Source organism: Esox lucius, chromosome 21 (assembly GCF_011004845.1).
Source record: "Esox lucius isolate fEsoLuc1 chromosome 21, fEsoLuc1.pri, whole genome shotgun sequence".
Lineage (NCBI taxonomy): Eukaryota > Metazoa > Chordata > Actinopteri > Esociformes > Esocidae > Esox > Esox lucius.
The window spans coordinates 16,198,518-16,226,151 of NC_047589.1; the positions used below are offsets into that span (position 1 = coordinate 16,198,518).

The following is a 27,634-nucleotide window of genomic DNA, read 5'->3' on the forward strand; positions in this document are numbered from 1 at the left end:
AGTATCAAAATTGAGGGCCTTTGCAAATCTATCCATACCAACAAATTAGCCCTCAAAACATCCTCGACCAACGAATAGTGGTAATTTCCGGCATGATTTCATTAGAAAAAATTACATTTATTATGGTCACTGGGTTAAATGTAAAAAATATATATCTCAAAGACCTGGTCCAGCCAGATGAGTATCATATTTGGAGTTGGCGTATAACGCCGACGTCTGCGCTGCGACTGTTTTTGCTGCGGTGTATGTGTTATGAACCTGTCTGTGTGGCGTGTACAGAGATGGCAATGCAATCGTAGCTGGACGCACAGCCTGAGAGAGGTGAAAGCTGGCTTTTTATCGAGAAAACGGATACAAAAAACTACAGTTTATAACATCACTGCGGAGCTACGGGCACGGTAAACTACCATAACCTAGCGACGTCGGTCGTCTAAAATGTTACAGTACATGCCAGCTTCAAGTTGAGCTTTGCAGTCTGCATGTATTTCAGCTAGCTCAGGCTGCTAGCTAATTTGCTAACTAACGTTAGCTGATTAGGCTAGCTAACATTAACTAGAGATGTTCCTTACATTTTGAGGAAGCTAGCTAGCTATATATTACACTGACTAATGATGAACCATTGTCGTTAGCCATTTCAGGTAACCAATACGGTCGGTAACTGACTAACCCGAACTAGTGTAACTACAAAAAAATGTTTAAACTGGCTAGCTAACTTTAGCGAACTCGTAACTATAGTGCCATAATAATCATCCTGAAGTGTTAATGCCTATGCCAATGTATGATATTGAACAGTGCCAGAAAAAGAACACATTAAGTTAACTAGCAACTATGTCGGTGACTGCTGTTCTTGTTCTGTTAGTACTCTATGGGCCTAGTTGTAGGTATATAGTAAGTTATTGGTGTACTGATACTGTAACTAGTCAGACGCGTTCGCTGTTCCGCAGGCTGATTTGTTTTTGTCCGGCGTTAGAATCAGTGAGTGCATGCCCGGCCTAATTTGAATGCAAACCCAGATGAATGCTAGAATGTAACTTCAGCTAACTATCACGATACACCAATTTACTATAGGATTATGCCAACCTTATTGGTGTCTTTACTGCAACCTTATTTAAAATGTCAGCTAGCTATGTTAGCTACTGTAACTAGCTTAAAGCTACTCTACGTTAGCTAACGGCGTTATTCTGTACTTAGCTGCTCTAGAAAGCCAAGTTCACATTGGAACTTTTGAGAAACTCTAAATAGAAGTAGTACAGTAGCAAGTAGATAGTTTAGATATTCTAAAAGGTTCCTCAAAACAGGCATTCAAAAGGTTTATTGTTCCTTGAAGAACCTGGGGTCCCCCACAGTTCCAAGTTTAAGAACCCAGGTTTTTCAAATTATAAACTCGGGTTCCCACCTGTGACATGCATTATATATACCTGAAATAACTTAAAGCATGTTGGAATGTTGTGTACACTGGGCAACTTCATAGTTCTTGGCCAATAAGTAACCTAGGGTTCCCACATAGGTTTAAGAACAGCTGTCTAGCATACAAGCATTTCACTTTTCTGGGTAGTCTACATAATGAGATTATTTTTTGAAGAGTGAAATGTTCCTGTCATTGGCCTCAGATTTTAATTAAATTGCCATGAGAGAGACCACAAACTATGTTTTTATTATATTATGAGTGAAAATGTCCTAATACCAGACTTGACTTTTTGTTCTCACTATTATACATTATGCTGACACCTCAAAGCAGAGCAAGCGGTGATTTGGGGCAGACAAAAAGTTTTAAGGCCTTATTTGTTTCATTTGTTGGTTGTGGGCTTCCACACAAATTGGTCTATTGTCTTGTAGGCCTGTAGTTGGATCCTCCCATTAACAATAGTCCAGTCAGTTCTGGCTGTCTATGTGAAGGATGCTGTCACTTGAGCAGCACCATTATGTGTCTCTGTCCAAAATGCTTGATTTGCCTCCATGTTTATCTATCTCAGTTGTTTACCTTTCAGTTGGAAACTGCTGTGTGGGGGGATGCTTGAGGTGTAGGCTTAGTTCTAGACTATGATTTGCACCGTCAGTGAAAAATGTGGCTTGTGCCTTTTTAAACTAAAAAGACACTTCCTGTGCCTTTTGTACATTTGTTCCTTTGGGTGATAATGTAGATTAACATTAGTCAGTCAATCAAGTGCGTTTTCTTTCTATTGCTGATTAGTGTTTGTGGAATTCTTGGGTAGATTATTTATAAAATGTAGATGTAATGAGGATAGGTCTTCCTGCTCAGTGTAGGTCTGCACTTCAAATGGATCTCAAATCCATTCTGGCGGCTTACAGAGCCAAAATTATGAAAATTGTTTCGGTGTCCAAATATTTCCGGACCTGACTGTATATCAGATTTCCATTGAACCAGAAAGAGTGTAAAGTCTTGAATGTTGATGCAATGTTGTCACATTAAAAATAGACCAATGGAGTTTTAAAGATGGTTTAAAATTTGATATGTGTAAGACCAAAAAACAAAACTTCACCCCTTTAGGGCACCAGAATTGAGAATCACTGGCTTAGACGCTGGGATTAGTTTTGCCATTCTTACTGAGCTAGGTGGGGCTGGAGGATATACTGGCTATTATGTAGGTCTGTGTCAGGGAGCAAACCCTCTCACATGGTCTTTCAAATAATATTAGTCATGAAAACATGTTGTGTGTTAAGAGAGGCAGTCCTTGTTCATCACAGACTGATTGTGCTTTGCTGAGGTTAATAACCCCCTCTGGCAACAGTTTGCCAAAAAAAATAAAAAAATCCCACAACTGAGAGAGAACATTCTTGACGTGACACAAACATAGGGTTCTATGTCGTTATCACTGCTGCCTGGCTGAAGTGACCATGTGACCACACAGTGAAGAGCTGGTCGGCTGGATGAGTATTCAGAGGGAGTCTGTGCAAACCTTTTATTTTTTGGGGGGTTTGTAAAAGTATGCACTTGTCCCACACTCCCACACAAACTTTTCTTAAGTCTGTTGCCAACTAGCCATCCTTCATCGCTAACTCAATAAGCCATTCCGGTGTGTAAGTTTTCAAATTAGCTATGTATAGCTGTTTTCCTAAGCTATGTTGGCTTTCTAAATGGAGAGAGTGGGCTAGGTATTGATTTTTTTTTTACTTGTAGGGGCATTCTATTACATTTCTAGTGCAACCCATTCAATGATTTTGTTTAGCTGGCTTGCTTGGGTTTCTTTTTCTCTGTTTTTAGAGTTGTTTTTATTATAAAGTTAGTAAACGTTGAATGTGATTATATTGCTATGCTGGTTGCTGTCATTAGCAGGGCTGATTGTAATCACTGCACATATGTAAACAGGAAGCAGAAGAGTGACCTGTTTTAAGGGATGGTCCTTTGTAAAACAAAATAGCATAATTTGTTAATTCTGAAAGGTAATATCCAACTACAATGGGGTGCTACTTTGAAGTCGGCAGTCTGAACCCCTTTATTATCTACACTTCTTTCTGGCACTTCTTTTGCTGGCGCTTGCCAGTATTACTAGCAGTAGTATCACTGTAGCTTTGAGAACCAAACATTTATTACGATTTTAATCCATTCAATTAATAGAGAGCATAAATCTCACTTCATTAGTTAATTGGTTTTTGCCTTGCAGACTAGACGCAGGGAAGAGCATGAACAAAGTTTGTGTTGTCAAAGCTTTGAGTTGTTTCTGCTGTAATCACACGACTGTTGCTGCCGCACCAGTTCCTTGTCAGTCTGCTGTTGGGTGCGACAATCTGGGGCAAGTGCGCTTATGGCAATTATACCTGAAAATACTACATCCGCTCCTTTCAAATCTAATAAGGCCTGCCGTAAACCCCACCTTCCAAGTTAGTAATAATGACTTGCCCCTCATTCTCAGAATCTTTCTGTTCACTTCTTTGAAATTCTCATACTCATCTGGCAAACATTTGGAAACTTTTACTACCAGGTCTTGACTCCGCTGTCCTCTACAGGGAAATGTATTTACCCTGCCGTGTGTTTCTGTTGTTGTTGTCGTCATGGAAGCGTTTCCTGTTTTGTCAAATTAGCTTCCTCACAACAATTACAAGAAGAGTCGATATAGGCGTCCATGCCGATTTCTAGTTCAAGACCACAACCTATACCAGAGAATCCTAACCTTTTCTGTGCAATACTTGATTAATTCTGTTGTTTTTGTTTTTTTGGGGGGCTGGGGGGATTAACAGAATAGTTAGCTGACATGCTAGCAGTTGTGTTGGTAGGACAGATATGGCAGTCAGGAAATGGCCATCATATTATCACAGTAATGAGTCAAATGCAGCGTTGATGTTATCTCCTGTCCAGTGGTGTTCCTATGTGGCCAAATTGATTCAAAGTATATACATTTGTTAGGTTCATAACCCCAAGCATGTGTCTCAAATCTAATCTTCCAGAGTGATATAGGTATTGTGATGTGGCTGCTATGGCGCTACAATGTGGATAAACTGTCATGTGTTGGATATGTTAGTTCTAAATAGTGTTTTGGACACGTCAATTGATATTATGAAACGATTATTGATGGTTCCCAATGGCAGATAGCGTATAGTCCTTGTGAAGAGATGGGTAATGCACCTATTTTCAAGAGTCTTAAGCTTGGCTTATAATTCTTCGTAAATGAACATAGATGGCTCTGTGAAATTCAGCAGAGAAAGGGGATCTGGGCGTCCGTATCTTGCAGAGGCTGACAGAGGAGCGTTCGTGCACACCTCCAAATTCTTAACAACGCATTGTGTGTATTCTTTGATACTGTGCGTGAAACAAACACTGTTTGGACAAGTAGTTCAGATCTGGTAGTACAGGGAATTATAACAAACCACAAAAAGCTGTCCTCCGTTAAACTGATATACAACCAAAGCATGCAGAGCTATATTCTTTCTCAGTGCATTCACTAACTTCATTCTGCTATCAATTTCTCTATACACAACAATGCAATGCATCTCTTTGTTGACAACTTTCCGTTTATTCTTTTTTTTTTTTTTTTTTTTTTATTTCTAAATAAATATGACACTGCCCCCAAGTACATGCGTCGTTTTACGTGCAAGAATGTTGGCCGGCACCGTCTGCAGACGAGGCCCGCTCAGACGTTGTTGTGGAGCTATGTAATGACCTTTAGTCAAACAGGGTGAGCAAAGTCAGTTGGCAAAGTTGACTGGTGCAATATCCCCACTTTGTGTTTGATTGTAGATTACTTGCACTCTTTGGGTGGTGGGATGTTTGTGAACATTTTGTACCAAGTTGTTATAATATGATTGTGTGTTGAGGTTGTGTGCATATTCATGTTCATTGGTCAGTAGCTGCTATGTTTTTTGGTGTATATGAATATATATGCAAAACCATGCCCACTTGAAGGTATATTGGTCGATTGTGGTCATGTTTTTTTGACTTAATAGCCTGTTTTATAGATGTTTAGAGACCTTTGTAAATAGGCACCAAGTTCAGAATGGGCAATAAATCCAATATGTAGGAGTAAATGGGTCCCAATGGCAAATCTTTTCCTTTTGAGGAAATGGAAATATGTACAATTTCTTAAGACTAGGTCAAAAGTATTCACCCTCCTTGAACTTCTTCACATTTTCTTCTCTGACAAAATAAAATTGTAATGGATTTAAGAGGGAGATTCTGCCACCGATCAACACAAAGTCCAGAATGTTAAAGAGAAAAATAAAACCTGACAAATAAATTAAAAACATTTTTATATAAGAATTCACCCGTTTGCTCTGAGACACCTAAATGAGCTGTGATGAAATCCATTGTCTTGAGAAGCCAAGTAATTTAATGTCCTCCTGTCTCCAATTAATGTTTCATGTGATTTCAGGTTAAATACACCTGCCTCTGGGAGGTCCCACAGTTGGTTCGTAACAAAAACGACATCATGAAGACACCCCGTCATTTTCTGCTAACATCAAGGCAAAGACTTGCTACTGCAAGTTCTTGCTCCACATCATTCGTAGAGTATGACCTCACCTCTTACAGGAAGCAGCACAGATACTTAGTCAGGCACTTTTCATCTCACTTCTGGATTACTGCAATTCATTGTGGGTAGAGCTCCTGGTATATTTGCCACCACCAAACCACTGCACCCTCCTCAGAATGCAGCTTGCTGCCTATTGTTGAACTGTCCCAAGATCCCCCGTCACCCCGCGTTTTGGCACACTCCTCTGGCTTTTTTTTTTAAAGCTCTTTACTGCAACAAAGCCATGGTGGCAGTTTTGGGCAGTTCCCGATCCACTCAGTCAAAACTCTTCTCTGTCCTGGCACTTCAATTGTGGAACCAGCTTCCCCTGGGGACTAGGATAGCAGACAGAGTTTCTGCCCATTTAAGAACACACCTGAAACCTACCTTTTAAGAGATTACCTGATCTACTTCCCCTGCCAACACTGTTGTCGTTTGAGAAAATTGCTTATTATTTGAATGGTTTTCTTTCCATTAGGGCCTGCTGATCATTTGTTCATTGATTAGAATGTACTTACTACCAAGCTGAGTGGTTATTTCTCCAAGCTCTCTTAAAAAGATCTGCAATTACTGTAATTCACTCTGGATGATTGTGTCTGCTAAAGTCCTAAAATGTAAATGTAATGCTTTTGCTTCCCTTGACCTGGTTTGCCGATTACTGTTGCCAATTCCACTGAGTTAGTCTGGAGAAGGTTGGGTGAATCATGGTTTTTGGTTGGGGAATATGCTCACCTCCAGGGACGCGTGTGCTGGCGAATACTTCCTGATCATGCAAGCAGTGTGATGAGAGGCTTGGCTTGGTGGGATGGGCTTCAGAAAAACACGGGTCTTAGACTCCCACACTTGCTGGAAAATGGCTGTGATGAGTCAAGGCCCTAATCCCGAGTTGGACATCTTTACAAATACGTAGTTACATTGGGAGAATAAAATAATAAAGGCTATAAAAAAATGCCATTTAAGAAATGGTGCATTGGGTAACAACATGGGGTGGCAGATATTAGCTTCACTTCAGATTGCTTATCCTTGAGCAAGAAACTTATTTTAACAATGGTGAAAATAAGGTGGATTGCTTAGGTATCAACCACTCTATGAGTGGAGTCACCTTTTGTGGAGTTCACATTTGTGAAATAGTGTCACTCCATCTCCAATTAAATACACTTGTGTATGGAAGGCCACATAGCATGACAAACAGCGTATCCAAACAACCACACTATAAGAACAAGGAGCTTTCAAAACAAGTTTGGGAGAAAGTAAAAATGCACCAGTGATGATTGGACTATAAAAGCAGTATCTCAAATATCCCAAACGCCACCCCTGGTAAATAAATCCATTTGAGAAAATGAAAGAAAATTACACTACCACGATTCTACCTAGAGTCGGCTGTCCGCCGAAACCGAGAGACTGCACCAGGTCGGTGGTCTAAGAAGTTACCCTAAGACCAAAGGAAACCCTGAAGGAGTTAATTAGCTTAATTCTTCTCAGTATCTCAAAGACTCTTTCTGGTTTTGATATGGGTCTGTAGCCTTTTTCTACCCTTAGCCAATATTGTATCTCTGGAGCCTTGCTAGACACACTCTATGAATACCAAATCACACATCGCTGTCGATAGGTGCCCCCTCTACCTGCTGTCTGATCGACTGAGTCCAAGCAGTCTAATCCACTACAGTCAGAGAGCTGTTAGTCGGGTTATAATGATATCCAATCCAGTGCTGCTGGCTGTCTATGGGGACTGTTGATGTCCCCAGTGGTGTGCCTGCCCCACAAAGGTCAGCTCCAGGAAAACTGACTGGGAGAACACGCATACGGCCAGCTGCCAGAGAGCCTAGTCTTATTTTCACATCCCATATAGTGTTCCTCAGCTTTCACTTTGCTTACTAGTGGTATTAACAAGTGATGATGTGACCCTGGACATTTAATGACATTTATTTAAGCGTACATATTCCCCCCTTATTCCTGTAGCTGAAGACATTGTTGCTGCCTAACAGTGGTTGGATTGATTCCAAGAAATCAAACCAGTTAGGCCTACTTATTTCACAAAGATGTATGATAGTTAATCGTTAAGGGTTTTGCTGTGAAAGAATCGTACTGTGAAAGAATCATACAGAATCCAATTATGAAAATAAATCCAATGTTGTTAAATAGAACGATTTAAGCCATTATTTTGATTCCCTCTTAATCTACTGATACTAGTTTGAGGTTGCCAAAATTCTCCCGTTGACATTCCTTTCAAACTTGACTGTGTTTGTATGGGTGCGTGTGTGTGTGTGCCCAGTGAAGCAGAGTCACTGAAGGCAATCGGATGGGTCGTGTTCAGCTGTCTGTTGGCTTGTGTATGGAAACTGTCTTCAGCCCTCTTAGCACAAGACCGTGTGCTTTGATACACTCTTCTTCTGATCAGTGGTAGGTGAAGGGCTGCTGGTGGCTGTGGTAAGAAAAGTTCTTGATATTTCTGCAGGTTTTTGCCAGGCATCGTTCTGGATAGGTGTCCTGAGTGGGTGGAAACACCCACGTGGTCTTTCACTCTGGAGGACCTGAGTTGGGGGGTTCCATTCCCGGGCCATGATGCAGCCGGGCCAGGAGGCTTTCGGTTGTGCCGCATTAGCGTTTAGAGCTGCCACGTTTCTTTCTTTGCTTTTTTGCCCTCTTGGAAACATTGACTTTGTTGAAAGTCCATGACAAGTCCTTAGCTATGTGGATGCAGAGGGCTTCAGATCTGCTTTTTCTCTGCTGCCGCCCAGTTGACGTGGGTTGTGGCATGTTCCCTCCTTTGCCTCCTAAAGTCAACAATCATCTCCTTTTGTTGACATCCAGGGGGGAAGCGGTTATCCTGGCACCACCATGCCAGTTCACATACCTCTTCCATATCAGGCCCACAACTGTGGTGTCATTGGTGAACTTGAGTATATGCCTGGCTGGGCTGTGTGCGTGCGTGCGTGTGAGACCAGGGACTAAAGCAGAGACATAGCCCATAGACCACAGGGTAAGAGGTTTTCATTGTTTTGAGGCAAAATAATGCTGAAGTCTTGTCGGATGTTTTTTCAGTGAGTTGAGCTTGGAAAATACCGCTCTCATCAATCTGTTTCTTAATCCTGGCTAATGGCTGACCCTGATATATAATGCATATTGTATTGATCGATCTCAGCCAAAATCCTGCGGTAAGTTTGGGTGACGTCTATCGTTTTCTAATCTCATCTGTTCACACCCTGTCCTCGGCAGGGCTGTCCTTAGTTTCACCTCTCTATTGCTCTGTGTTCAATGTACTGATTCATTTCCAACAGGCTGTTTACTACCGCATAGCTGCTTGCAAGGTGTGCATTTCCGTGTTGATTAGAGTGTGAAATACAATTATCAGGGTACGCTTGGAATTCATGACAAAATGGAGGTGGGGGTACTGCGGTGAGGTTGGGGACGAGGGCCGGGGCAATGCCACTGCAGTATGCCAGCACATTTATTCTGCATGAGTCCCTCTCCTCTTGCCGAGTGTGCTTCATCTGATGATCACAGTCTGCCAGTGGCCGCGCACATGTCCAGTGTGTCACCTTTGTTTCACACACGTAACACATAGAAAGGTGTAATGGCATGGTCAAGCTAGTGACTTGACTGTCACGATCGAATATGACCGTTTACTAATCTCTAGTGCATGTGACACATGGTGCAATGACAGAGGATGTAATCATTTGGAAACCAGATTTCACAGGTGGACACATTTGAATTAGGGAGTGGGACGGTACAAATGTGGCCGGTAGATTTGGACCTTGGAGGTTCTGTTTTAGTGTTTGTAGTAACATATTCTTAAGCAATTGTTCCAGATTTGGTTTCTACTGTGGTCTTGCCTTCTTGCTCTCTGCATGTGTATACCCTATGCCTCCAGCTCTAGTCACACCTCCCAACCTCAGGGGGTTATCAGATGACCCCAGGTCTATCGCTCTCTGTTTGTCTGGCAGGATCCCTGATCATTAGTCGGCCTCCTTCATTAGGGAGTGAAGGCAGTTCACTGTTGGGTTCTGCCTGAGTCCTTTGTTGGTCCCTCAGTCTGTCTGCTACTCCAAGCGTGTCAGTTATTCTACTCCGTGTCTGCTGGTCTGTCTATTCCAAGTCCTCCCTCCCTGTCCGCTACTCCAAGTGTGTCTGTCATTTTGTTTCTCTACTCCAAACCTCTCTGTTCCTCTTTACTCCCACTCTATCTCTCTACTGCAAGTCTGTCTTTCTCAGTCTATCTACTCCAAGTCTCTGTCCATAAAACTACTGTGTATAAGTCTCTGTACTTAGTCTGCCTTTCATTCTGTCTTTCTTATCCACGTGTGTCTCTTTACTTAGTCTGCCAGTCCATCTGTACTCAAACCATGTCTGGCCGCCTTTCTGTTTATCTGTCTTTTATTTTACCAAGTATGCTAAGCTAATTTACAGCGGCAACCAATTGTTATCTCAACTGTCTGCTTAGGGACGGAACATAAGGGTGTTTCACATTGTCCACTTGGGAAATAGAACCTGCCACATTTCGGTTGTATGTCCCACTCTCTTGTCCACTAGTGCACATCAAGTCTGCCTGTCCAACTTTTTCACTTCATGTGTCTTTGTCAGTCTATCTACTCCAAGTCTGCATTTCATTCTGTCTCTCTGCTCAGTCGGTCTCTCTCTACCTCATGTCTCATGTCAATCTCCATACTCTTAAGTCTGCCCATCTATCTATCTACTTAATGTCTGCCTATTTGTCTGATGTGATGCATCGCAATTTCCGGATTTTGCAGTTGTACCACTTAGTTAAACCATGGTGGAAAACATTTATTTTATCCACGGAACATAGGAAATAGGCTTTTACCAAATTGAATGGAGTTTAATGATTTCAGTTTGTAGGGAGGATTGCACCTTTCAACTGGCTAAACATTTGTTGATGATCTTGCTCTGGCATTAGGCATAGGGAAAGTGCATTAAATTGTTTTTTTGTCATCTTGCAATCTAGTTATTTATCCAGAGCCCTAGTTAAACAATTGCTTTTTACAGCAGTCGCGCAGAGAATTTGCCAGCAAACCTGATTTGGCTGGCTACAAATGCATGAAGGGATTTGCCCAGATGGACACGTTGGTACTGTACTGCTACTCAAGGGTTTATGGTATTTTAACAAAGCTGACCTGTACTGTCTGAGAACATAAAAAGATTGCCACTGACACCTAGTTCATAGGTGTAACGTTCTTTTGACAGACGAACATTAGACTGCCTTCTGTTTTCTGCTTAATCTGTGCCAAGGAGGGGATGATGCGATAGATCAGTGTTTCCCAGCCCTGAATACCCCAACAGTACACATTTGTGTTGTAGCCCCAGACAAGCACAATTGATTAGGCTTTTCAGTCCTTAATTAGTTTGTCTGTGGCAAAAACATAACTGTGTAATTTTGGGCTTCTTCCAAAACATCTAAAACCCTTTATCTACGACAGTATCTTAGAAAACCTAACTGTAAGTCACTCTGGATCTCATAGTATCTGCCAAATGACTAAAATGTATCTGTCAGTTCTTGTACAATGTTTTTGCTTTGCCAGCAGATGAAGTGGAACAGCACTTTTCTTTGATCCACAGGGGCAATGTAGAATTTTCCTTTGCATATTTACGATGGAAACCTATGACATTGTAATTTGGTGTATTTAGGAAAGAAATCTATGTTGTTTTCATTTGGCGCGTCTTTTTTCATTCCTCTTCAGGCCGAACCAGCATGTCGGTCTTTGAGGCGCCACATCACCCACCTCATTAACATTCATTGTCATGCTGGTTTACCTCAGAGGTTAGGCTGGTTGTTTCCCTCATGTCACCGTTACGGCCGGAGGCGTCCTCACCAGCCACAGACAGAGGTGCTACCAAGGGGCTGGGGTTGAGTTGCCTGTTTGTTTGTTTCTGTTAGCGAGAGGTTGTTAAATTGCAGCCATTGGTTGATTTCTGTGCCAGGCGCACGTAAAGTGGTGTCGTTGACTCTGGTGCCAACAGCACCACACTCTGTAGCGTACTTCCCTTCTCAACTCTCCCCATCCACCCCATCCTCTGCTGGTTGGTCTGCTGTCTCTGCTCCATGTCCTTTCAGTACGACAGAGGCTTGGAGGAAATCACGTACAGGGTTTTTCTGGCCTAACGGCCGGTACTCGTTTCACCCTCAACCTAGAGGGAGCTAATGCATGGGAGACACGCACCCACACTGTCCGATGCCAGCCAGCCATGGTTTCTGGAGAGCATATAAGAACAATGGAGAGGACAAGAAATAAGAGGATAGAGGTGAGTAGAGGGTGAGATGGAGTGTTTCACAGTACCTGTGGAGTAGAACGATAGCCATGCTTTGGAGAGGCAAGGAAAGCGGTAGGGGAGATGAGTGCTGGCTGTGCAGTATGTTGGAGTAGTGTGACAGTCAAGTGCCCTTCAAGTCTGTTCTCTGAATGCTGTGTGCCCCTCTCTGATACTTGACTTCTGCTGTGTTCCATGAGATGTCTGGATTTGGCTCAAGCCTTTTTCTAATGGTGTTGAGTCTAGTCTTGACCTTAGCTAATGTATGACATGACTATATTGAAAAGCCGGACCTGATTGTAAAGCAGCGCATACAGCCCCTGGTCTAAAGACAATGGCCTTTTCCTGTCCAAGTAAACAGCCCTCAGTCAGCTGGTTATTACTCTGGCTCATCACCTCAGATGTAACACCCAGGCTCAGCTATGAGAGGATGGCCTTGCCTGCCGCCCTGTTTACCCATCTGATGTATGTGGGAGGATGTTACACTTGGAGGCTGTCTGATGAGAAATGTTGTGGCATTTGATGTGTGTGTTGTGAGCATATTTGCACCTTTGTAAAAATGGTTAGTGGCTTTTTCCATGTCCGCTGTACTCGTCAGCGAATAACATGTTTTCTTTTGTGTGTGTGTGTGGGTTTAGCAAATTTCAGATGACTGTGTCACTGGGGAGTTTTTTTTTTTTGTCTCTTACTGCCCTGGGTCTGTCTGTGGGTCTGATTCTGGGTCAGGACATTTGGTTGTAACCTAACAGTTCAAAAGCATTCATATCCTATCGTTGCTCTGTGCACCAAAAAATCTGTACTCCAGCGCTTTCTTCAGATTAAGAAAGTGCTCCCTTTTGTCCCATTGAGATAAAAGTTCTGTGGTTAAAGCCATATCCGTTTCACTGTTAGAGCTGACAGTGCATTCTCTCCCGACTGACTGACTAACTACTTCCCGTCTCCTGTTGTAGGGGAGTCATGGGCCACGGAGTTGGGTGAGGATCCGGAGGGTTCCGCAAACCACACCGAGCGTAAGTAGGCCTGTACTTTTCTATTAGAACGCCGTTATCTAGGCCTGTATATATTCCTGTCTGTGTGGTATGGTTCCGGCTATCCTAACGTGTCAGTAGGTGTGTGGTCGGGTTTCGGGGGAAACAAATCAATGTAAATTGAGCCGCTAGGGGTCGGAATGCAGTTCAGTAATTGTAACCCCATGAGAAAGAGAACACGCTTTAGCCTGGATTGCCGGTGACCTCTATCTCATTTGTTGTTTTTGACCTGTTCGTTTGGTGTCCAGGCTTCCACTGCGGTGTATGACATGGCCACGCCCTCGGCCACAACGGAGTGTGGCAGTAACCACGGAGGGACGTCGCAGCTGCACGCCGTCGTTGCCTACGCCAAACTCAAGCGCAAGAAGAGCTTGTTTGGTACCACCATCTATGTGGAGGTGACAGCGGAGGGGGAGTCGCGCCGCACGACCAAGTCCCACAGCTCTTCCAACCCCAAGTGGGACGAGCGGCTCACCATGTAAGGCACCACGCAAAGCTGGTCTGAGTCATGTTGTTTTCACGAATGTGTGCGTCAGGGATGTTGTCCGGTTTGTGTTAGTGTCCGTGTCTGTTCATTTTTGCTCTCTGTCTTAGCCATATCAGTAGTTGAGCCTACATCTGGGGAAGCAGCTCCTGCCAGTTTATCTCACCAGTTTAACCACTTGTCGTAAGCTGTGTAATCACTGACTCACCGTCTGTCTAGCGACCTTGTGTATTCCGTTCTAAAACAAGTCACCCGTGTTAGACAACGGTTGTTGTTTGTTCAGTATGATTCTATTTCTGGTGTTCATTTCATACAACCTCCGGATTTCTTCAGAACAAAATGTACCGGGAGAGGCTAGTAAGAGGGAGATGACCTCGAAAGATCAATTTCCTTGCCGGAATTAGAGGTTAAAAGTTGCCTCAGCATCTCTGGTAAAACAAAAGAGGATTTTTGAATCTGGAAATTGGGAAGTAGGGAACAGTGTGGATTCATTGGATGACCTTGTAGGCGGGTGTGGGGGTTGTCTAGCGGACTAATGACTAGAATACTGAGCTGCCTGACTTCTGTAATACTTAGTCATCCAACCTGGGAGATCGTCTGCAGCGCAGTTACATGAGGATGAATAAAACACTAAAGCAGAGGTACAGTGCAGTCCATCCGTTCAGACTCAGCGTTCAACCACATTGAAATGAAACACTGACTCAGTGCAGACAATCCGTTGTAGTATTGACATCCAAAAACAGAACCGTGTTTTGGATTTCGGCCCTTTCTGGCTCCTAGCACCCACCGTACTGTTATGGATAGTATTCAAATGTATCTTTTGCGACAGATGGTTTTTGAAATACGTGCAAAGTGCAAAACTTTGTTTAAATCATACTTAATGTTTACTGACTTACAACTAGTAAATTACTGGAAAATGCAGAGCAGAACATCAAAGCTTGTCTAAGATCTGAACCTAAACAACAAGAAAAGAAAATGTTGGGTTGTGGTATTTATAAGGAAGGGTGGTGGAGTACTGAAAACAAAAATGCCTATAATAATTAGCATTCATCTTTTGTCGAATATACATACATTTATTTAGCCTAGCCGCTAATTGCTTAAATTGGGTTTTATTGTCTGTGACAAATTAACCAGGATTTTTTTTTTTGGCTTTAATTTAGTGGCTAAATATTATAGAAGTAGCTAGCTAGCTTTCTGAATCTCAGTCAAGGCCTAAATGTCATAGACCGGTGTTTTTTTCTAACTTTGTAATTATTAGAATATAACAGAAACCAGAAATAACAAAACCGCAACAGCCCTGACTAAATAATACATACAGTATCAATCAAAAGGGGGCACACACTTTCAAGTATAATCAAGTATATTTGTGTGTCCAAACCTTTGACTGATACTATGTGTGGAAGGTATTCCGTACAGACCAGCATTTCTAATGAGAGCGTCACACAAAATCACATCAAACGCAACAACACAAGTCTAAAGTCTACTGCTTCTATTATTCATGAATGCAGAGAAAGCAGTCATTTGCGGTGGCGAGAGCGCCTCGACACGCCTCATCGTGCTCGGCTTTTTAACTGAAACCCCTGCCTGTGCGAGGAATACTAACCAACCTAACCTGCATACAAAAGGAAATTGGGATTTTGGGAGTAGACAGAGACGGGGAGAGACCGAGTTTGCCTGGTGAATGTGATGTGTCATGGTGCTTATAGTGAAGTTGTCAAAGGCAAATCCATTTTTAAGCTGCCAGTCTGTCTCTGTGGTACGATGATGTCTGAGAAAACAAGCTGTGGGAGACACATTACTGGAATTATCAAGGGAAATGTCCAAAAGCAGTTTCACTCGTATCATAGAACAGAGGAACCCATCCCCGCATTGGATAAAACCAAAAGAAAATCAATGACTGACCAGATCTCCTTTGAGTCGAAAGTGTGATGACCGTACAAAACAAGGCTTGCTCCCCTTCTGAGCTTGCACACACCACAAAAGGACTGCAGAGGCCTGTGTGTGTGTGTGTGTGTGTGTGTGTGTGTGTGTGTGTGTGTACTAGAGCCGATTGGATTAGGGCGCTGTCATTGTGCCCAGATGACAGGAGACATTGATAATGAAGCCCTTGTTAGGATAGCAGGGAAGACATTTATTACCATTACTATCACATGCTGCATCCACCTCTAGGCTGTCACCTTATAAAGCACATAAAATAATTCCTTTAACTGTCTGCCTCTGACCGGCCATGAACTTCAGCGGAGCCACATCTGTTCAGTATGGTGACGGGGGCTAGTGGTGTTGTGATGTGGAGATGCATTAACTGTAAAGTACTATATGCTGTGGCGACTATGGGCATATTAGTACTGCATGCACTCTAATGGCTGTGATTGTTGTGTAGATTGCCCAGGAGGATCCAATGAGGAAAAAACCTGTGGCCGGGACACACCGTACTGCTGTGCTGTTAATGTTTTGTATCCTATCTAGCTGCTTGCGTTGTCGTGTGCGTGCGTGTGCGTGCGTGCATGTGTTTACGTGCAATGTCATTTATTTGAAGTTTGACCCCGGCGACCTGTCTTGTCGGCCATGCTGTGTTGCAGGAATGTCTGGCCACACACACTAGTGGACTTCAAGGTGTGTAGTCACCACACCCTGAAGGCTGATACGGTGCTGGGGAAAGCCACTCTGAACCTCCACCAGGCCTTGGAGAAGCACAACCGGAAATGTACGTAGCCGGACCTCCACCTCACCTCTCCGGTAGCTAAAAACTTGCGGCCAAACGTATTTAAACCCTTGCGCCATCTGAAAATAATTTCCCATTTCATGAAAAAAAATAACACTTGCGGAAGGAATAACTGAAATGTATGTTATATTTTTTGAGGTGAAGCAAAACGGCATGGACAGAATTATGACCTAACGCTTCATCAGTAAGCTTTTTGCTCTTCTCTACTGACAGCTTGGCCCACAACTCAACTGCTAAGTGCTCCAGTTCTGTAATGGTCATGCCTATGCACACCTGCTAGTTTTAAACCTCACCATTGGTTTACTATGGGATTAATATGGACTCCTCAGTCCCACATTTCCTCTAGCCATTTAGTGCTTTTTACACAGCCTTTGACAGAGACTCAGTTTCTGGACATTAGATTGAACAATGCGCTCCCAAAAACCTTGATATTCTACTGATTTCATAATGCCTTTCAAGTGTGCCACTATAAGAGGCAGCAAAGCAACCCTAGGGCATTTTTGAACCTTTTGTGTTCATTTCTTTGAAGGCTTAATTTGGTCATCTGTAAACATGGCTAAAGAACTGCAATTTTGTTTAATCAGTCTACAGAAAATTTTCCCTGAAGGATGTAGGCTTGTTTTAGATTTAAAATCAGTGTGTGTGTCGGCATGCTGAGCTTTCAACCATTTAACCCTTCTTGGAATTGTGTGGTGGATGATGAGGCCTGAAACTGTTCAGATCAGCTCTCGGAGCTGCAGGAGTTTGAAGTGCTGTCAACCATTTCAACCAATGTCCGACAATCTGCGTTTGAGAATCTTCTTCTGGCCATGTCCCGGGTGGTTGACCACATTTCCATTGGCCACGATCCACTTGAATACTACAGACTCTGCTAGCAGGAATCTCAAGGTTGACAGTTCTAGAACCTTTGAAATGTCAATTTCTGAGAATTATTTTGTTTCTGACAACGTCAGAACAATATTTGGTCTTAAACATCTTGGAGAAGAGCAGTTTTCTCTTTCTCAGACCCTGCTGTTTGTATACTGTAAGCACCTATAACTTACCACAAGGATCATCTGCCCCCAGAATTGGTTTTTGTGATGTAAAAGAATGAGACCAATCATGTCAGAACTTTTTCCACTTTAATGTGACCTATAATGTGAACAATTCAATTGAAAAACAAACTGAAATCTTCAAGGGGGAAAAATGAAAAATAAAAACCTTACAATAACCTGGTTGCTTAAGTGTGCACACCCTCTTATAACTGGGGATGTGGCTGTTTTCAGAATTAACCAATCGTATTCAAACTCATGTTAAATAGAAGTCATTACACACCTGCCATCATTTAAATTGACTCTGATTAATCATGAATAAAGTGCAGCTGTTCTATGGCCAAGTCCCCCAAAAACATGTGGGAAAATGTGTTATGGTCTGATGAAACCAACTTTTTTGCCATAATTCCGAAAGGTATGTTTGGCGCAAAAACAACACTGCACATCACCCCAAGAACACCATACCCACAGTGAAGCATGGTGGTGGCAGCATGCTTTAGGGCTGTTTTTCTTCAGCTGGAACTGGGGCCTGAGTCAGGGTGGAGGGAATTATGAACAGTTCCAAATACCAGGCAATTTTGGCACAAAGTCTTCAGGCGTCCGTTAGAAAGATGAAGAGAGAGTTCACCTTTCAGCATGACAACGACCCAAAGCACACATCCAAATCCACAAAAGCTTGGCTTCACCAGAAGAAGATTAATGTTTTGGAATGGCCCAGACTGAGCCCAGACCTGAATCCAATTGAACGTCTGTGGGGTGATTTGGAGCGCTTTTGCAAAGAGTGGGCAAATATTGCCACATCAAAATGTGCCATGCTAATAGACTCCTACCCAAAAAGAATGCTGTAATAAAATCAAAAGGTGCTTCAACAAATATTTTAAGGGTGTGCACACTTATGCAGCCAGGTTATTGTTTTAAATTTTTTTTATTTTTCCCCCTCAAAGATTTCAGTTTGTTTTTCAATTCAATTGTTCCTGTTATAGGTCACATTAAAGGTAGAAAAAGTTCTGACATGATTTGTCTGTCTCATTCTTTTACATCACAATAACCTGGCATTTTAACAGGGGTGTGTAGAGTTTTTATATCCACTGTATGTACACAACTTCTTTACCTCTACTTTCCACTTATTTATGGGTGAAATGGGTAATTATTGAAATCTAGGACAAGTGTGAATATTTCTGGTCGCAACTGTATGTTGTTCTAAAGCTGAGAATGAGAGTTATTAGGCAACCAGACAATCAGCTGTGATCATGTTCCCCCAGTACTCAGCAAGAAGAGCTTTAGAAACAAGGGTTTACGGTATCTCACGTTTCCTACTGAGTGTCACCTGGACTCCTCTTCCGCATATTCCTCTCTCTCTTCTCCTGCTGTGCCCCATCTCCTCCCTTCTCCACCCTGTCTCCCCAGTGGAGAATGCGAAGGAGGTGCTAAAGCTGGTGCTGGACCATAAGGGGGCTGTGGTCAACACAGGAGAGCTGGTCGTGTTCCTGGATGGTCTAACCGTCAACCATGAACAGCTGCCCAACGGCAACACTTCCGCCTCTACCAGTGAGCACTGCTCTGTGTCTGTTTAATTCCAGTGTCATCTAGGATACATTTCACTGTGTCTTTGTATGAGTGCATATATAGGTGTATGTATCCACGCTTTGAGTGTGTTAGCTGTGCAGTGTTGTTGAGGGTGTTGTCTCGTCCTCCTTTCCAGAACTTCAGCAGAACGGTGATGCTATTCATGAAAATGGAGGTGACTCCACGTCAAGGACTCCCACCAGGTAAGAGCAGCTCCTGGCAGAATAACAAGAAAATGCTCTGAATGAAAAGGCATTTGTTAAAGTGTTGTCATGATGTGATGTATGGTTGGCTTTAGATGGTTTGGAAAGAACAGTTTATCAGCAGCTAAGTTATTAGCTAAAATATTAAAGGAATACAATAACCTAAAGCTGGAAGGCTGTGCTGTTTTCATGAAAACACACGCACAGACAACACATTTACTAATGCTTTCTACCGGAAAAAATTTGCACATTTTTCTTTCCTTTCCAAAAAGGTTGAAAAGGAAAATTTTTAGTGAGGAACAGAAGCGTTCAATTTGAACCGCTGTCTGCCTGTCCCGCTGTCTGCCTGTCCCGCTGTCTGCCTGTCCCGCTGTCTGCCTGTCCCGCTGTCCCGCTGTCTGTCTGTCCCGCTGTCTGTCTGTCCCGCTGTCTGTCTGTCCCGCTGTCTGTCTGTCCCGCTGTCTGTCCCGCTGTCTGCCTGTCCCGCTGTCTGTCCCGCTGTCTGCCTGTCCATCTGTCTGCCTGTCCCGCTGTCCATTTGTCTGCCTGTCCCGCTGTCTGTCCATCTGTCTGCCTGTCCCGCTGCCTGTCCCGCTGTCTGCCTGTCCCGCTGTCTGCCTGTCCCGCTGCCTGTCCCGCTGTCTGCCTGTCCCGCTGTCTGTCCGTCTGTCTGCCTGTCCCGCTGTCTGTCCGTCTGTCTGCCTGTCCCGCTGTCTGTCCCGCTGTCTGCCTGTCAGACTTAATCTGCATTGCAGTTGCTGTGTCCAGCCTGTGATTACTGCAGAACACTGCGTTTGCACTTGCTTTTTTTTTTTTTCTTCTCCTTTTCTCTATTTTTTCTCCCTTCCAGCTGGTCCTTTTTCTGTTCATTTACTAACAGTGATCAAGATACTTCCTGCAGCTCCAGTGCCCTCTGCTCCCAGCTGTTAAAACACTGCCACTGTCCCGCTAGGCCAGACTGTCACAGAATAAACAACACGTGCCGGCATTTCCATCCGTTTCTGTCAAACTACCTGCTCAAGGCCCTGACTCTGTTAGTGGCGTGCTCTTTGTCCACATCATGGGACCATCTATGTGCCCCTCTCCTCCATGCAGGCTGGCCCTGTGTCCCTGCAACTGGTCTGTCCTCCCCCTCTGCCTGTGGGGCGCTGCAGGGATAGAATGTTGAACAGACACAAAGCCTCTTCAGTTTCATCACGTAGCGCCATGCCTCCCCAACCCCTCGCTCCTCCTCGTCCTCCGCCTCATCATCGTCCCTGCATGACAATAGTCTCAGTGTCACAAAGCACTGCCTCTCCTCTAACCACTGAAGACGTCACTGGTGCCCTGCACAGAACAGGACATTGCTGAGCAGAGTGCCCTGGCCCCCTTACTCCTACTATGAATGGCACACCCGTTGTCCTTTCCTCTCACTCACTCACTCTCACACACACACACACACACACACACACACACACACCCTCTGAAAGGCCACAGAAGCATTGATACTGGGGAAGTGGACTTTGCTGCATATGAAAACAGGAAGAGTTTTAGTGGAGGTAATAAAGGTAGAGGCCAGGACACCAAGGTGTCCATCTGAGCTCTGGTCCACTGTTATCGTTCCCAGGCCTTGTGGTGTTAGTGGTGTCAGAGCCTGGTCTGTGTGAGTCTGGCCAGGCCAAATGACATGTTTAGACCTTTCAGAACACGCACACACAGACTCACTGGTCTACAGAGTGTGCCTTGTCAGGCCCAATCCATCTATAGCAGTGTTTTCAGATTGGGACCCATTGTGTTCTGGGATGTGGGTGGTCTCTGGAAGGTTTGTCTAGACAGATGATTGCCAGTCTGGTCTGCAGCCCCCGATGTTTCTTTTTTTTTTTCCTTTTAACTTTGAACCTTTTACCTAGTTTTTCTCCCCAGTTCGGTTATATCCAATTTATAATTAAGGTCCTGCTTCATCGCAGCAACTCCCAGCAGCTTCAGGACAGTCGATGCATAGATGTCTCCCGGAGCATATTGTCACCTCTTCTGCTTCCTATCGTGGTGCTTCACTCAACCAGGCATTCTTGACCAGAATCCTAATGCGCCTGAGGGAACGCGCTTCCCGAATTGTTACCTTGATCGAGCTCACGAGTGCCCGAGCCGCTGCAAGGTGCCGACCAATTACACCGTCCTCAGTGGGACCCCTGGGCTAATCCGAGAGCTTGACTCGAACCCTGGTCTCCCAATGACACCGCTGACTCGACACCGACCCCCACGTTGACCTGTCACATAGTCAAGGGATCTGGCTTCGCGCGAATGAAACGTCAGCCGGAGTGACGAACTCAGCCATACATCCTTATTAGCCGTCTCCTATGTTGTGCTGATATTTTTTTGATTGTTCCAGCTCTGTGAATGGCACCGGGCATCCTCCATCTACCGGGGTGGACAGCGAGGGTCCTTCCACCTCCTCCGCTCAAAGCGACTCCTGCTTCCCCCCCGGCCCGGACCCAGTCATCAACGGCAATGCAGCGTCCTCCCCGACCTGCCAAGCAGCCGTCGTCAAGCCCACAAATAACCCTGCCTCCACTGATGGTGAAGTAGTCATTAAGACTGGTGAGGAAAAGCACTCATCTGTGCACTGGAGATCGGGGCTCCAGAGTTTGTTTTATTTGTTGTTTTTTTTACCTGCAATTTAAGTGTTTCAACCTCATATCATGCTGAGAAAAAGGGGTTTTGCCACTGGAAAAGGTCTAGTAGGCATAATTGCTGCTTGGTGAAAAAGCCAAATGCTGTTCAAGGTAATTGACAGATCTCCACATTTGGAGATGCTCGTTTCTCAAATACAGATTAAGCTGTTTCCTATGCAAATTAAGTGCTCTATGCAAATAAAAAGTATGCAATGATGTGCAAATCATTTCCCGCTATATTTAATGGGAAATGGTACACACCCGATTCCAAAAAAGTTGGGACACTGTACAAATTGTGAGTAAAAAAGGAATGAAATAATTTACAAATCTCATAAACTTATATTTAATTCACAATAGAATATAGATAATGTATTGAATGTTGAAAGTGAGACATTTTGTAATGTCATGCCAAATATTGGCTCATTTTGGATTTCATGAGAGCTACAACATTCCGAAAAAGTTGGGACAGGTAGCAATAAGAGGCCGGAAAAGTTAAATGTACAGATAAGGAACAGCTGGAGGACCAATTTGCAACTTATTATGTCAATTGGCAACATTATTGGGTATAAAAAGAGCCTCTCAGAGTGGCAGTGTGTGATGGTAATTTCATCGAACTACAAAGACAACATTTTCTTGGCACAATTTAACAGTTTTATTATTATTTGCAAATAAGAGAGACGCGTCAACCGCTTACACACATAATCGTCTGAGGAGTCTCTAACTCCATACATGAACAATCCGTATTTATTTCAAATGTTAGAAGGGGTGTGTTAAGTTGTTGCCCATCTGTCTTGTGTAACATTTACCCAAAGGGCGGGCTGTCCCCCCACCTTATCCTTCTCAACTCCTGAGGAGACACAATGTCTGGTTAATCAACAGAGACACTAAAAGTTTATACAGATTTACAAGTACCCCTCTAATCCACCTGTGCTGGTCAAGGATGTCTCCTATTCAAACACCAGACCCCTCTCTGCATCTTTAACTAGTAACTCATTCATACATGTATAGGACCAAGAATACATCAGTTCAAAATTTCCATAACAAGTGTCTCTCAGAAGTCAAGATGGGCAAAGGATCACCAATTCCCCCAATGCTGCGGCGAAAAATAGTGGAGCAATATCAAGAAGGAGTTTCTCAGAAAAATTGCGAAGTGTTTGATGTTATTATCATTTACATTGCATTATATCATCCAAAGATTCAGAGAATCTGGAACAATCTGTGCGTAAGGGTCAAGGCCGGAAAACCATACTGGATGCCCGTGATCTTAGGGCCCTCAAACGGCACTGCATCACATACAGGAATGATACTGTAATGGAAATCACAAAATGGGCTCAGGAATACTTCCAGAAAACATTGTCGGTGAACACAATCCACCGTGCCATTCGCCGTTTCCGGCTAAAACTCTATAGGTCAAAAAATAAGCCGTATCTAAACAGGATCCAGAAGCACAGGCGTTTTCTCTGGGCCAAGGATCATTTAAAATGGACTGTGGCAAAGTGTTCTGTGGTCAGACAAATCAAAATTTGAAGTTCATTTTGGGAAACTGGGACGCCATGTCATCCGGACTAAAGAGGATAAGGATATCCCAAGTTGTTATCAGCGCTCAGTTCAGAAGCCTGCATCTCTTATGGTATGGGGTTGCATGAGTGTGTGTAGCATGGGCAGCCTACACATCTGGAAAGGCACCATCAATGCTGACAGTTATATCCAAGTTCTAGAACAACATATGCTCCCATCCAGACGTTGTCTCTTTCAGGGAAGACAATTTTCCAACATGACAATGCCAGACCACATACTGCATCAATTACAATGTCATGCCTGCATACAAGAAGGATCCGGGTACTGAAATGGCCCGCCTGCAGTCCAGATCTTTCACCCATAGAAAACATTTGGCGCATCATAATGAGGAAGGTACGACAAAGAAGACCTATGACAGTTGGGCAACTAGAAGCCTGTATTAGACAAGAATGGGACAACATTTCTATTCATAAACTTGAGCAACTTGTCTCCTCAGTCCCCAGATGTTTGCAGTCTGTTATAAAAAGAAGAGGGGATGCCACACAGTGGTAAACATGGCCTTGTCCCAATTTTTTTTGAGATGTGTTGATGCCATGAAATTCAAAATGAACTTATTTTTCCCTTAAAGTGATACATTTTTTCAGTTTAAACATTTGATATGTCATCTATGTTGTATTCTGAATAAAATATTGTAATTTGAAACTTCCACATCATTGCCTTCTGTTTTTATTCACAATTGTACTGTGTCCCAACTTTTTTGGAATTGGGTTTGTACAAAGACAACATGTCAAATGTTGAAACTGAGAAATGTTACTTTTGGAATAATACATTCTCATTTTGAATTCGGTGGTGTTTCTGGGTCTTGTTTGTATATGATATGTTCTTTGCATGGTACAGTTTTAACCTGCATTTGTGGATGTGGCGACATACTGAGTTCACAGACTGTTGTTTTCAGAAGTGTTTCTGAGCCCATGCAGTGATGTCCACTACAGAATTGTCTATTTTTAATGCAGTGCCGCTTGAGGGGCCAAAGATCTCGGCCATCCAGTATTATTTTTTGGCCCTGTCCCTTGTGTACAGAGATTTCTATGTAACATAGATGATGAGATCCCCAAACTATTTGCAATTTTACATAGTGAAACCTTATCCTTAAACTTTTTTTATTTATTTTTTTACCCCTGAAAGACTCATCCTCTCTGGTATGCTCATTTTATACCCAATCATGTAACTGACCTGTTGCCAATTGACCTAATTAGTTGTGTGATATTACCAAGTTTAGGTTTTTAGCATTACACAACGTTTCCAGTCTTTTGTTGCTCCGTCATGTTGCTGGCATCAAATTCAAAGTGGGTATATATTTTTCACGAAACAAAATTTCTCAGTTTCATATTATGTGTTGTCTTTGTACTATTTTCTATTGAATATAGGGTTTAAATGATTTGCACATCCTATAGCACAAGTTCAGATTTGGACCACTGGTCTTTAAGCAAAAACCTTTCCTTTCCGTGGAAGTATGAAATGCCTTCAGAAATATATCTGAGGGGGAAAAAAAACATGCATATGTTTTCATGTTTGCGTTATATGGTCTGATATACCATGGCTTCTAGCATTCACAGTTTGAGCCAGACGATTTAAAACGGCTGCATTTAGCCGACCTCTCTGTCCTGATGAATTCAATATTGGCAGCTGGCTCGACTCCCTGTACGACTACTCTGATATTCCAGCCTGGCTCTGGTCATGGTTGAGTTGATCCCAAGGAACAGAACCGATTAATTTTCATTAAGATCAGCCACTAATCCCTTTCTGCTGCTGTCCTGTCAGCACATCGGGCTCTGATAAAGCTCCAAGGACAGCTCAGCCAGGGAGGGCCACCCACAGGCCGACCCAGTGGAGGGCAGGGAACAATACGTCTTCTTGGATATTCTATGGAAAGCATCTCAAATAAAAAAAAATACAAAATCTAAATCCTAAATGAGCTTAAAGTTTGTGCAGTGGCATGTCTTGACTAGGAGATGGTGTTCCCCAGCCGATTGTGTTTATAAGTTGGAAAGCCAAGTGTTGATACAGGTTAGTAGAGGGGCAATCAATGGTACTATATAGATGACTCATCAGTCACACTGGCCTGGAGCTCCTCTTCATCAGGCCCTGTCCTGTATCCCGCTCCTCCCCCTCACACCAACACATCCTTCCAGTAACACGGCCGTATAAAATCAAAAGCCTCCCAGTTCTGTTGGCTATTCAAATGATCGCTATGCGAGCGAGGTAGCTTGGAAGCCAGTTCAAACAAAGAATTCAAACTGAGTCCAACAACTCCGTGGGTTAAAACCACAAGATATTTCAGAAACATTTAAGGAGTTGCATAAAACATGAAGTTCAAAACCGTTTACAACAATAGAAAATAACGAAATGTACACAAGCTCTCTGCCTGGCCTCTGCCATGGCTCCATGTCATAAAACTCACTGAGAATTGAATAGCAGATTTTTACCATAGTGAGGCAGGTCACTGGGGTCGTTGTTTAGAACGGTCATCCTCTTCCACCTATGTGTTCGCTGTTTATTTCCGTCCCGTCTTTTCAGTGGCGTCCTTTCCTTCTGTCTGTAGTGAATGGTGATACCGGGGCCGACGCTGCAGCCGGGTCCACAGACGAGACAGAGCCCCCTGCAGGCGGCACGGAGGACTGCGGCAAAGCCGCCGCCACCGCCTCCCCTGACCCAGACCCCACCCCCACCCCTGATCCCTCCCCTCAACCCCCCACGGAGACTCTCCCCGCTGAGCACGACGACGCCGCCGCCGCTGCTGCTCCGCCCTTCTCCTCCGCCCCAGGCCAGGCAGCCCCGGCCCCCTCGCCCACGCCCCCCAGCTCCACAACGGAGGCGGCAGAGGGCTCCGGTGGGGCGGACGCCGACGGATCCAAGCCCAGGCAGCCGGCCCTGAACGCGGGCACTTCGGACCCTCTGCCCCCCGGGTACATCTCGCTGTGTTTGTTTCAAAGTGTGCCCTGCACCGGCTTGTCTTACTGTCCGCTGGGTGTTGAGTGTGTCTGTCGTGGGTGTTCTGCTGTCCTGCAGGTGGGAGCAGAGGAAGGATCCTCACGGGAGAACGTACTACGTGGACCACAACACCAGAACCACCACCTGGGAGAGACCCCAGCCCCTACCGCCGGGGTCAGTAAAGCCACCGACACGCCGGCCTCTCGCCGCCCACTCCTCCCGTCTCCCCAAAGCCCCCGCTGAATGGCACGCGCTGGTAGTCATGGTGGCGGCCCTTAAGGATTATAGTTAACATTCTAATTGCGTCTCTCCGTCAGTTGGGAGCGGCGCGTAGATGACCGAGGTAGGATCTACTATGTGGACCATAACACCAGAACCACCACGTGGCAGAGGCCCACCATGGAGTCGGTGCGGAACTTCGAAGCGTGGCAGTCCCAGCGCAGTCAACTCCAGGGGGCCATGCAGCAGTTCAACCAGAGATACATCTACTCGGTATCAGCCCCCATTCCCTCTGTCTTCTGTTACTCTTCCATGCCAACCAGCATTGTATTTTCCGAGGAGGATAAAGAATTATTTGTTCTATGCAGTTTTCTGTTTAGTGAACAGCAAATTGTCAGGTCAGTTCTGTTCATCATGTATTGCATATTGACCTTCTCTGGCACATCTGACAACCAAAGGAACAGTGCCAGCAACTTTAAACGGATCTGCCAATCATATTGTGGAAGTTTCTTTTTGGCTGCTTATCCTCTGTCAGCCAATAATTCAGCAGCATAATCAACCAGATAAGCCTCTACTCTGAGGCTTCAGGAGAACTGCGCCTCTCGATTTCATTATTTGTATTGGTTTAAGTCTTCAAACAAACAGAGAGACATATTACATTTTTTATATATATCTATTTAAAATAAGCATAATCCTTGATTATATCTGTAACACAAGCCTGAGTGAATCTTAATCTTCAAGATAGACCTGATTGTCTGTTGCACTTCGGTCATATACCGAGGCCTGATTCCCTCTGATGTTCTAAAGGGCTTTGATAGGGGGTTCAGTAGGCTCTCCTCCGTCTCCTAGGCCTTTGAACTAACCTATAATCTCATCTGCCCTGACGATGATTAGCTCACCACACTGACTCCTGTGGAGGGATGGTCTCCTGGCAGCATTTTGAATTTGGCCTGCTACCTAGTCAGTCAGTCACTAAGACAGGCATATACACTTCTAT

At 44.0% G+C, this 27,634-nt stretch overlaps 1 protein-coding gene across 2 annotated transcripts in view; it reads left to right on the forward strand.

The window, feature by feature from the left end:
* The first annotated feature begins 208 nt into the window (after nt 1-208).
* LOC105031534 (NEDD4-like E3 ubiquitin-protein ligase WWP1) overlaps nt 209-27,634 on the forward strand; it is a 39,365-nt gene continuing 11,939 nt past the window's right edge. Inside the window, exons 1-10 of one of the 2 annotated variants that reach the window (XM_029116167.2) lie at nt 209-398; nt 13,175-13,234; nt 13,501-13,730; nt 16,316-16,440; nt 18,897-19,037; nt 19,192-19,258; nt 21,627-21,835; nt 26,030-26,393; nt 26,497-26,592; nt 26,736-26,910. In XM_029116167.2, the coding sequence (XP_028972000.1) occupies nt 13,522-13,730; nt 16,316-16,440; nt 18,897-19,037; nt 19,192-19,258; nt 21,627-21,835; nt 26,030-26,393; nt 26,497-26,592; nt 26,736-26,910 (1,386 nt within the window). In that variant the 5' untranslated portion in view covers nt 209-398; nt 13,175-13,234; nt 13,501-13,521. Of the gene's footprint in view, nt 399-12,117; nt 12,219-13,174; nt 13,235-13,500; nt 13,731-16,315; nt 16,441-18,896; nt 19,038-19,191; nt 19,259-21,626; nt 21,836-26,029; nt 26,394-26,496; nt 26,593-26,735; nt 26,911-27,634 lie in introns of those variants that run through there. The other variant, XM_010906016.5, reaches the window with a different exon arrangement.